This window comes from Lolium rigidum, chromosome 3 (genome assembly GCF_022539505.1).
Source record: "Lolium rigidum isolate FL_2022 chromosome 3, APGP_CSIRO_Lrig_0.1, whole genome shotgun sequence".
NCBI classification, from domain to species: Eukaryota; Viridiplantae; Streptophyta; class Magnoliopsida; order Poales; family Poaceae; genus Lolium; species Lolium rigidum.
The window spans coordinates 118,658,056-118,670,367 of NC_061510.1; the positions used below are offsets into that span (position 1 = coordinate 118,658,056).

Consider the following 12,312-nt stretch of genomic DNA (forward strand, 5'->3'; position numbering starts at 1 on the left):
GACAAGTACCTAACGCTACCGGGTGATATGAAGAGTCAGCATGACATCATTCTTAAAGAAGAAAGACGTCTTATTTCCATGGAATCTCCAACATACCCGCCTTTTGTCGTCACGATTCCTAAGGGCTTGGACTTTGTCGATAAACACCCCGTGGACATGTTTTTCCTGAGATTTGAAGACATATTCTTCATGTTTCACATGAATATACTCCACCAAAACTTTGTTCGCCTATTTACGCTTGTTGAGGCCTACCAGGTCAGAAAAGAGCAAGACTTATCCCCGAGCTTGGCGATAGCGTACCCGTACTACCTGTATGAGAGCTACTTGGTCACCCATGAGAACAAACTCAATGCGATGCATTACATCGAAAGTCTCTTGGTGAATAAGGACAAAGAAATGTTTGTCCTTCCTTATTTTCTCGAGTAAGTCACTTGCTAGCGCCACAAGATGCCTTCGTATATATCTCTTTCATTATGTTTGAGTTGAGGATATAATGGTCTGTTTGAATTGTGTTGCACAGAGACCAATATTGCACCCTCATTGATTTGTGGATCCAACACTCGCACGCCGTGTATTTTGACTTGGGGAGTGCGAAACTGAAAAACTACACCAACATCAAGAACGTTCTAGATGATTCTATAAACCGCTACTACTTGAAGGGTAACGGCTTGAAAAGAGAAGTAGTTATCAGAGGTAGGTGTGTATTCGGCCACAAAAAAGAGTTCCCCTGCGTGAAGCAACCAAAAGATAGCACGATGGAGGCACTCTACGCAATCCATCACACACGTGAGTTTGTACGGGATTATCGGCTACTTGTGGAGCCATCTAGTCTCACAACATGGGTCAGGGACTTTGCGAACTATAGCGAGGAAGATTTCAGATTGGAGTTGTATCGCATTCAGCATAAGCTTGGGCAACTCATCTGGAAGGATGTCTGCAGTTCGGAGGAGTTGTTCTACTTTGGGCATGTAAACCCAAGTTAGTGGCATATAGAAGAGCTCTGTCATCTTCAGGGCGACTACCTGGACTTCATGACGTTTGATGGCCTCCGACCGTTCCCTCGTGCATTTTAATTTGTATGATGAACTTGCTTAGGTTTAGTTTTGAATGATCTATAAGTCGTGTGTTGTAAACTGATCTTGCACATTGTTTACGCATTTGACTTGATCTTGTTGGTTGACCTCTTGCCGTGTGTCTTTATATTCAACTACACTTGCCGATGATTATACTCTGGCACCGTCTAATGAAAGAGGGAGCCAATAGGACCTTGTCTATACGTCCATGCATATTGCTTGCACATTTGACTTGGTCTTATTGGTTTACCTATTTTATCGTGTGTCTTTTATATGAGGCTCATCTATTGGTACTTGGCTTCTTTTAAATATTGTGGCACTACGTCGTATATTATGTATGAATTTGCTTTACTGACGTATATTATTTATCTTATGCATAGAGATGTCGTCGTATGTCGTTTACAAGGGCAGAGTTTCCGGAGTCTATGTTGTAACTCTCAAGAACATAGTAACTTAAATTCTTTGCCCATGAGATCATGTTAATCACTAACACCGGAAGATAATTTGAGAACATCAAACGCCACTTCGTAACTGGGTGGTTATAAAGGTGGCATTGGGTACTCTGAAAGTGATAGTTGAAGCTCATGGATCAAGAGTGAAATTTGTCCATCCAAATGACGAATAGATATACTCTGGACCCTCTCGGTGAAATGGCATTCAATTAGTTTGCAAGCATGTGACTAGGTCACAAGGTATGTCATGACACGAAACGAGTAAAGAGTACTTATCAGTAACGAGATTGAACTAGGTATAGAGATACCGATGATCGAATCTCGGATAAGTAAAATATCGCGCGACAAAGGGAATTACTAACAATTGCTTATGGTTCTTTCGATCAAAAATTCATCGTTGAATATGTAGGAGCCATTATGGATCTCCAGGTCCCACTATTGGTTATTGGTGGAGAGGTGTCCAGATCATGTCTGCATAGTTCGCGAACTATACGGTGACACACTTAAGGTTCGATGTTGTTTAAGTAGATATGGAATATGAGATGGAGACCAAATGTTGTTCGGAGTCTCGTATGGGATCCAGGACATCACGAGGAGGTCCGGAATGGTCCGGATAATAAGATTCATATAAGGGGAGTCATCTTCTGAGGTTCAAAAAAATATCGGTATTTTGATCGGAGCTTCTAGAAGGTTCTGGTGGGCCACCGGTGGACCCACCACCCCAGGAGGGCCACATGGGATGAAGGGGTGCTTCCTAGCCTTAATGGGCTGGGCGCACCATGCCCTAAAAGGCCCAACCAGCCAAACTTGAGGGGCAAGTTTCCTCTCTGTGGGTCGGCCCAAGGAGGTAAAGTAGGGGCCAAGGCAGCTTATGGCTGCACCCTCCCCTATATAAAAAGGGGAGGGGGCAAGGGTGCTGCCCCAACTCCTTCCCTTGAAACCCTAGCCGCCACCCTCTCTCCTTCCTTACTCCTGCGCCGGCTTGGCGTAGCCTGCGCAGGAATTCTTCTCCACCACCACGCTGTCGTGCTGCTGGAATTCTGAGAAGGATCTACTACATCCACCGCCCGCTGAAACGAGGAGAGGACGTCTTCATCGACACCGTACGTGTGACCGAATACGGAAGTGCTTCCTGCTTGCAGCACTGGAAGGACTTCATCTCGAACTTGAGTTCGGCAAGAGTAGGACTACATCAATCCACGAGATCTTATATGTTAACAATTTGGATCTTTGAGGGTACGTATCTCATCCATCTCGTTGCATAGATCTAGTAGATTAGATCTTGGCCTTTTCCTAGATTGGATCTTGGTGGTATTCGTTCTTGCGGTAGAATTTTTTGTTTTCTATGCTACAACCCCTACAGATAGTGCGCGTATCTAGCTTCCGCTTCCTCCATAGTGTTGTACTGTGTGTAGATGCAGCTGCGAAAATGGTGTACCTGCCTCCAACATACTTCCTGACTTGATCTGATTGCTATACTTACTATGGGTGTGTGTCCATCATATCATTTTCCTAATAATATGATCTTGTTATTAACAACATCCAATGTTCATGATCAGGAAACTTTGGTCATCAATTAATCAACAAAGTTAGCTTAAACGAGAAACTTACTAGGGACTCCGGTTTATTTACAAAACACATATGTATTAATGTTTCCAATTAATACAATTATAGCATGGGATGTAAACATTTATCATGAACACTAAGATATAATAATAACAACTCAGTTGTTGCCTCTCGGGATATCTCCAACACTATCTAGCTGAAGAGATGAGAGAGATGAGGAGGAATCGGATAAAGACCGTCTTCGTCCTGATGCTGCTCATCGTGACTGCATTTCTCATCTATGTTATCGGTTTAATTTAGATTGCTAATTAACTAGCTTTTGATCCATCTTTGGTTCTGACATTTGAGATCAAATAATGGTTTGGCACTGGTATAATCATATCATCTTATCTTCGATTCAGACATTAAGGTCAAGTAATGGTTTGGTACTGATATAATCATATCATGTGTATGTATTCCGTATCATGTAATCATATCATGTGTATATATTTCGTATCATGTGTGTATGTATTTCGTACTGCATGTGTAGGTATGGTTTTTCGATAAAAGGAATATATTAATATCAAAAGATACCAATTACATCCAGCCTCTGCAACAACGCAACATCCTAACGGCAGTACGGATGAACACAGCCAAAAAAGAGAAAAGAAAACTAAGAAACAAAAGTCCCGCTACAACATCCCAGACCTAGCAACAGCAATACATCCACCACCAAGACAACACCTGAAATACACTCTTCAAAAGCGACGCCTCCAAGAAGGGAACGATGCACCAGCGTCGTCACCGTCTGACCAAAGATCTTAAGTTTTCACTCTGAAGATAGTCCCCGCTTTAAACAATGGCTCCAACAAGGTCATTGTTAGACACAACCAGTTACGGCTAGACCTTGGATTTTCACCTTAAAAGGTAGGACTATGAACTTCACGTGTGTTGCGGCCTCCACTTTCATACCACCTCTGCAGAGCCCGGAATGCCAAACAAGTCCCTCAACATTACAGAGACTTGAACCTTCCTTAGCTAGTCCTTCAATCCGACCTTCATGATATTCCTCATCATGGACCAAAAAATCACTTGATGTCAACACAGAATATAGCTTCGCGTCGCTCCCTCCAGAACCAAACGGTCATAATAAAAGCTCCCTCCAGAACCAAACGGTCATAATAAAAGCATGGGTGCGCGCGATCGAATACCACCCGATCCAGCAAACTCTAGGCAAAAAATACACTGTTTCATTCGCCGACGGAGCTTTCCGGAACTCATCACTCCTGCCAGATCAAGGTAGACTAGCCGCCAGCAGATCTTCATCTTCGTATGATAGAAACCCGAGGAACGCCACCATCAAAGCTAGACTAGCAACCTCCACGCTGCCAGTCACTCTCGTCGGATCACCAGAGAAGAAGAAGGCGGCGCGGAGCACCAACGATGGCTTGGTCGAAACCATGAATCCTGCATCGAATTGGGTCCAAGAGCCAAATCATGCGTAAATCGCCGCCACCACAGAACCGCCGCCGGAGGCGAAGGCCGCCACGCACCACCCACTTCTCCATGGCGATCGGCGAAGTGCATCGTTGGCTGTGGACACAGCCAACGCAGCCGTGTCGCACCGTCGTGGAAGCCCTCTCCACCCCTTCGTCCTTCGACAGGAGGGGCGCCGCCATCATCACCAGAGACGGCAGCATCGGCGGGGGTGAGGGTCCGCTGGGGGCTGGAGGCGGAGGGGAGGGTAGGGTGCCAGGGCCTCTGCACCAACTAGGAATGCTCACCAGCTAGGAATGCTCACCAGCCATAGGCCTCAAGATAAATTGCATGAGTATCAGGTCCGTTTGTCAGAATTAAAACTCAGGTGCTAGGTTTGTACACCCCAACCAGTTGAGCTAGGCTGGTAGCTGACAATATGTGTTTTCAACTTTGTGACAAACAGCGGTACCCAGTAACAAAGTAGTCCTAAAATTTCATAAATAAAGTTGTTCGAAAATAGTGCAGCATGAAAAGGGAACTACCAGTCTCTAAGTCCAAAGGCAAAGCGTACACCATTTACAGCTGGAATATTATTGGAGCTGGCAACACTGATACGATCGTAAGAAGGGAACATGGTCAGTGCAGCATCCGTCGCTCAAATGCAGCGCCATCAGACGAGCGCGCGCCTCAGAGCACGTCCGAGAGCACGTTGGCGGCGGCGGACAGCGCAGCGCCGGTGATGGCGCACTGCACGACCTGCTCGTGCGACGCGTTGTCCGAGGTCAGCGCGAGCGCCGCGCCGGTGACGGCGCCCGCCACCGCGCTGTTCTTCCAGTCGTGCGTCCCGCGCACCTCCGTGAGGCCGTAGGTGAGGCCGGAGTGCATCCCCGCCGCGAGCCCTGCACCGAAATTATCTCCAACAGTAACAACGCTTGAAATTTTCAGGAACCAGCAGCGACAGAGTATATGAATTTATCGCAAAAAAAAAAGTATATATGAATCACTGTTTGCTTACCCCACTGGAAGGACTCTTTGCTCACGCCTTTCACCTGTGGAAATTAGGAACAGAAAATATCGTAAGGAACAAGTAATGACAGAGGCTACAATTTCGTAGCAAGAAGTGCGATCTGCTGGCTTACCATGGCCTCGGCTGACTTACTGTTGTTCGAACCTCCTTTTGCCGTCACAAGAAAGAAAAGGTTAGAAACAGACTGTGAATCAACTGAACTCAGTATATATATATAGATCAAACGACAGATTAATCTCCATGGTAATACAAGCTAGCTGGTGGTGGTGTTACCCTTGAGGTCCGGGAACGTTCGCTTCCTGGTTCCAGTTGCGTCCGACACCGATCCGGTGACCCCAGACTCACCTGCAGAAGCAAGACAGGGAACCAACAACAGAGTGAGCTAGCCTAATCCAGTAATCCTCTACTAGCAGGTAGACTGACCAGCAGCTCTATCTTGAGTGAATCAAAGAGCTAGTTCTATCGGCGTTAGCATCAATGATTTGTCAGTTACCTTCGATGGCCATGAAGTAGGAGTCCCGTGTGACGGCCTGGATCGCGCCGATCTGTCATTGCAGGAGGAAATGTCACACGCTTCGAATCTTCAGTTCATCACAAAGTAACCCGGCCATCACAGGATACAGAATACTGTGCAACGTAGCAGAATGGAGAGCGAGAGAGGCGAGGCGAGGGGTTCATAACTTCATACCCCGGCGGCCTTGACGAAGCTGTCGGCGACGCGGTTGAGGAGGGGGTGGCCGAGGTCGAGCATCCAGTTCTTCTCCAGGCCGCGCACCTCGTCCACGAACTTGCGTGTTTCGCCGGTGTTCATCTTCCTCTTCTTTCCTCTGCTCTCTGCTGTTAAGCTAGGCTATGGACGAGAGAATTTCACGACCTGCGCGGGGAGAATGATAAGTACGGCAAGAGGCCAAACAAGCGAGTGAACTTTGAAGCACGGGGCAGCAGCGCTCGCTAGGTAACAGATGGACAAGGAGACATGACACGTACGCCAGCGACCTAGACGCGTGCCGGCTCCGGGTTACTCGTGGCACTCTTCTGGAACGTGCTCTGGTGCGCTCGTGATTTACGGGGCCTGCCAAATCCAAAGGTCTGACCTGTTTTCGAGCACTCCGATAGCATCTTTCGATGGTATATTTTCTCTCTTTCAGTATCCCCGATAGCATCTTTTGATGGTATATTTTCTCTCATTCAGTATCCATGACTCGGGAGGGAAAGAGGATGCACGGAGCACTAAAATTAGGCCATTTGCCAGCTAGAGTGATGAAATATAGTCTCCCAGTTTGCAAATTTGGTCAAATTTAGTCTAAATATGGATGTATCTAAATATATTTTATTGTGTGTGTTCACACATTCTAGAATAAAAACTGTGTTCCAAATTAAGTGTCATAAATCTTGTTAAATTTAGTCCATTTATGGACATATCTAGACATAATCTACTGTCAGTTCGCGTATTTTGAAAGAAAGAAAACTGCGACACTTAATTTGGAATCGTAACGAGACAAAATTGCACGTCAGTTTATATGCTGTGCACCGAAACGCCTCTGTGTTGGGGTTGTCAGCGAAGAATCACCGAAAATCAGCCACAGCCTTTTTAATTCGATTGCATCTGCCTTACGAAAGAAATACGGAGTAGTTACATGGATCACTCTAATTCTCAAATGAAGCAACAGCTGACCGTCGTCCAGCAAACAAGTTCATAACACATATGGTTCACCTCCCAAAACTAAAAGCCATACAAGATTTCCGGAGTTTATTCCTCTGTTGATGCTAGATGCTGCGCCTTAATTATGGGTTGATCCCAAGCTGAACGCGCCAATCTTCAAGCTGCTTTTTTACTTGTTCTGAACCTGTAGAACCGTAAGATATGAACTTGTTGACGGCATTTTCGACGCCCAAATAGGCGTAGACGTCCCTCTCAAAGACAGGGTGAACTGCTTTCAAGTCATTCATTTCAAGTTCTGTCAGCTGACAGTTCTTCGACACGCATAGAGCTACACACCTCCCGACTATCTCGTGAGAAGTTCTGAATGGGACGCCCTGTCATGGAGAAATACAGAATAACTCAGCAAGAGAAGTAAACAACGGAGCAGGGATACCTGGAGCTGCACAGAGCAGCAACAAAAACTAAAAGAACCAATTAATTTGTAATACTCTGGGCAAAAAAAATTGATTGCAGGATGTGGGCTAGTTCTTATGTGTCCAAAGTTATGTTCGTATGTAAAGCTCCGCGTAGTTTGGACTAAGGAGAGGAAACAGTGTTACCTTCTTCACAAGATAATCTGCTAGTGTAGTTGCATCCAGATAACCAGCTGGCAGCGAACTTTGTATTCTTTTCGAGTTAAAAGAGATATTCTGAGCAAACTCACTACATACTTCAAGCATTCCTAATATGGCCTTCACACTGTCAAACAAGGGTTCCTTGTCTTCCTGCTCAGATAAGAAATTTTCAGAATTAACACACAAAAACAAGCCTGGTTCAACATGCTTCTAACTATTTTGAGCAAACTCACTACATACTTCAAGAATTTCTAACTATTTTATAAGCATGAGATGCACCTGTAGATCACGGTTGTAGGCCTGAGGAAGGCCTTTGCAGAGGACTAGGACAGTCATGAGATCACCAATAACCCTGGCAGATTTCCCACGAACAAGCTCCATTGGATCTGGATTTTTCTTCTGTGGCATAATGCTGCTTCCAGTTGAAACCGAGTCACTTGGTGTCAAGAAGCCAAACTCCTCTGATGCCCACAAGACCCACTCTTCGCCAATGCGTGAAAGATGAACTGCGGCAATTGAATTGGCAGCAAGAAACTCCAATACAAAGTCACGGTCTGATACTGCATCAATACTGTAGAAAAGATTAAACAAATGCCGAAACAAAAAAAAAAAAGTGGGATTAACCCAAAAGGATGAAATCAGAGAGAAAAACATAGTTGGTTCAATTATTTTTGCTTACTCTAAGGGTTGGGCATTGAATTTCAATTGAACAGTAATATTCCATCACTAAGGCTGGGAATGGGAGTCGCGGCCAGAATACTGAGCATGTCAATCAAGCATGTATAAACAAGAAACTTAACAAGAACTGGCTATTTGAAACTTCTGCATGGTATCTCATCTCTTTACTATATATCCACAAAATGATAAGGTAGTCAGGCCCAAAATTTTTACTTAGCTTTACTTTGGGATCAAAGTGCTCATGTGCGCTTGCATATAAAGATAGGGACTCATTTTAGAAGATACACAATATCTATGGGTGTTAGGTATGCAACTCACTAAACTAACTCTTATCTTGTTAATAATTCAAGCAAGACATAGCACAGACAGCATGCTATCTACTATACATGTTCGCACTACTAAAGAAAGCAAGGATGTAAATTACCTGTTCTTCATTGGAGCCGTAAAGTTCAAATCTTTAGCAGTTTTGAACCTATCAATGGGAAGTCCAGTTCCAGCCAAAGCACAAGCACCAAGAGGGCAGAAATTCACTCTTTCCCTGCAGTCGATCAGCCGTCCTGCATCACGCTCCAACTGCGCAAAGTACAGTAAAAATAACATCAGATTTATTTCCAGGTATATTGCCACTCCAGGGCACCACTTAGTTCAGTCAAAGGTGAGCCATGATCCCACCAAAATTAAAATTTCACCACAAAATAGTAGTATGACTTATTCTGCTTATACGCTAATCACTCAAAGACTAAGTTGGCAAATGGACAAATGTTTATTAGCACAGTTGGCAGGATTAGTCCTCTGTGTTTTGGTTCAAAGCTTCAAACTGTGTTACAGCTTCATTCTAAAAGGAATGAGGTAGTAATATTATAAGGAAATTAGTAAAAGTATCTGAAACACTGTTACACCCTTGCACAAGAAACATAGCAAGAGGTTAACCATAAGATGCAAGATTGTAAGTTTAATTTTTCATTGCGTGTCAAGCTGATCTGACCTGGCAGATAGTGGTGAACAATTCAAAGACAGGACAGACTATGAAAAACACCCGCATATAGTGCTCTTCCTTCACATTTTAGATTACATAACAATATGTACAAAGGAAAAAAAAAAGGGGGGGGGGGGGGGCTAGTTCCTTAGATACTGTATTGGGATATGGCTAAGTTACAGCCGGATGGGCTAAGTTGAATGTTCACTATAACAATGAAAAACTTACGTATTGCACACCAGATCCTCATATAATCATTTTCAATAGTAAAAAAACAGACCTAATGTGGCAAACAGTACTAACTCCTGAACAATTCTCACATCAACTATGATGAGTTAGAGTAGATTAATTCAATTACTAGAGTGTAAAGGGGGCATTCAGAGATTTGTTTACATTGTAGTTACAGAAATTAGCCATGAATAAGACAGACAGTCTGTGAAATAAGAGAATGCGGGTACCTGTTCAACATAGGATAAGAGAAGATGTGGCAGCAAAACAGGCTGTGCCCTTTGAAGATGAGTATAACCAGGGACAATTAAGTCAACATATTTTGAAGCTAACAAAACCAGAGACACCTGAAAAAAAATAAGAATTATGTTGATGTTATCAATAAAAGTGTCTTATAGAGACGCCATGGAAAAGTTGCCAGAAAAAGGAAGAAATCAAGTGTTCGTATCTACAAAGCGGGATAGCTTACAATATTATCAATTATCAGCATAAGTGAACATACGATAAATTAGATCCAAAACAAGAATAAATATTCGAACTCTACCTAGCAGAGGAGCTGTTTATGCACAATGAAGAACAGCCTAAGAAAAATGTCCACTTATCACAAAGCTCAAGAAGGTGTATTCTACCTTACTCCCTCTTAGAGAGAGTGGAGAAGTAATCTTCGGAGTTTATTGCCCACAGAAGAGCATTACTCAAAAAAGTCGATAGAAATAATCTAACAGTTCAATTAGCTTTCATACAATCCAAGGTGGTGTACCAGACCCAAATAATAAAAATAGCAATGGATCTAGCATAGATCATAACACTAAGTAAAGAATCCATAATGCTTAATGACGTCTTCAAGAGCACAAAGCCAATGAATGCAACACCAGAAAACAATATGTATATTCAGACATGTTATAAGCAGAAGACCATGAACATCACAAAGCTAATTCAAGGACAAACCTGAAACTGTTTGATGCGAATCAAAATCTTGTCGATAGCATCGCGACACCACAGCCTAAGATCCGTCACGATTTGGTCGTTGCGGCTCCTAGCAGTATGTAGCTTCTTAGCCGGCTCACCGACCCTCTCAATCAGAGCCGCCTCAATGTTCATGTGCACGTCCTCCCTGTCCTTTCGCCACTCAAACTTGCCATCTTGAATTTGCTTCTCAATTTGATCTAGGCCCTCCAAGATGATATCCCTATCACCAGTCGTTATCAAACCCTGCATCGCAAATGATTCAGAACTTTCACTCGAATATGATGGGCACTGGTTCAATCAACATCTACCAAAAACCTAGAGGAAGATGCACTAATTAAATATTTGGCAAAATAGGGTTAAGCAAACCTAAGCCCCGAATTTGCTAAAAGATTAAACCCTTAATCCAATAATCCTTCAATGTGATGCTTCAAATCAAGTTAGACCGTTCTCTAGCAGATCCGGACCACACCAAAGGCAGTACTGCCAAGCTAGTTATTTCGTCGAACGCATTGCCAGCATAACCATCAGCAGGTTAAGCTCAGATTGGCAGAAGAAAACCAGAAGCTGCTTCGCCGCGGACTCGTCCAAGCAGAGAACTAACTGGTCGAAAATCTAGACGGTCCCAATGCCGCCGAGGTGGAGCGCACATAAGGTACCTACCTGGGCGGCGAGCATGGAAGCGTGGGCCTTGCTGCCCATGATGTCGTACTTGTAGAGCTGCCAGTCGTAGGAGATGGACTCGGTGAAGCGCTCGACGGCGTCGGTGACGCCCTCCTCGAAGCGCCCGCCCCAAAGCTTGGACTCCTTCTTCTCGTCGCTCTCCGAGGACGCCATCGAGGTAGAGGCGGCCGCGACGGCCGGGAAAGCGGGGCGGCGGCGGAGGGCGACGGCGCGGTGGGCGGATAAGGCGAGGCGGGCGCGGGGCAGTGAGGGAGGCGCCGGGGAGAGGAGGGATTGGGAGGTGGCGGCCATAAGAGTGACGCCGATGTTCGCGGCGGCGCGGCGGCGCGGTCGGGTGTTCAGGCAATTGGGAATGGACAGTAGATTGGGGTTCAGGCAATTAGGGGTTAGCCTGGGGCCTGGACCCTATTTTATTCTTCAGCTTGAGTGTTAATTTTAGTAGAACCTTGATTTTTTTTTTTTTCAATCGGCAGGGGACTTGATAGAATTTAACAGTAGTTAAAACTCAAACTAAAATATCTGATGTGAAACTAATATATTCCCTCCGTCTCATGAAATATATCGAAGGTTTATCAAACTTTAAATGTATCTAGATACTAAATAATAATGAATACATCTAAATTTTATAAAATCTTCCAAACTAAGAGAGTATCTATTTATGTATACTACTCCCTCCGTTCTTTTTTAATTGACTTGAATTTAGTACAAAGTTGTACTAAATCCGAGTCAATTAAAAGAGACCGGAGGGAGTACTTAAAAAAAGACGTTTCTCCCTGAAAAAAGACGTTTCAAAGCGAAAACTGCGAACAGAGGCCGAGCTACATGTAGCTTTTTATTTTTTTTAAATAAAAAATCATAGTTTTAATTTTCAAAAAAATCTGAAAAATATCCTAGACGTAGACAATGATGAAATCTACAAACGTGTAA

General features: G+C 44.1%; 2 protein-coding genes across 2 annotated transcripts; both read right to left on the reverse strand.

The window, feature by feature from the left end:
• Positions 1-5,236: 5,236 nt before the first annotated feature.
• Positions 5,237-6,396, reverse strand: LOC124698089 (outer envelope pore protein 16-2, chloroplastic-like). The gene is made up of 6 exons (XM_047230611.1): positions 6,265-6,396; positions 6,070-6,121; positions 5,850-5,921; positions 5,689-5,723; positions 5,565-5,598; positions 5,237-5,448 (listed from the first exon to the last, which is right to left on the reverse strand). The coding sequence occupies exons 1-6, from the start codon at positions 6,385-6,387 to the stop codon at positions 5,237-5,239; spliced, it is 528 nt and encodes a 175-aa protein (XP_047086567.1). The 5' UTR covers positions 6,388-6,396.
• Positions 6,397-7,152: 756 nt separating this feature from the next.
• LOC124702226 (argininosuccinate lyase, chloroplastic-like) lies at positions 7,153-11,709 on the reverse strand. Its single transcript, XM_047234350.1, has 7 exons — positions 11,365-11,709; positions 10,684-10,947; positions 9,966-10,082; positions 8,956-9,104; positions 8,133-8,424; positions 7,839-8,003; positions 7,153-7,613 (listed from the first exon to the last, which is right to left on the reverse strand). Exons 1-7 carry the CDS (start codon positions 11,674-11,676, stop codon positions 7,362-7,364), a joined length of 1,551 nt encoding a protein of 516 aa, XP_047090306.1. The 5' UTR covers positions 11,677-11,709; the 3' UTR covers positions 7,153-7,361.
• Positions 11,710-12,312: the final 603 nt, after the last annotated feature.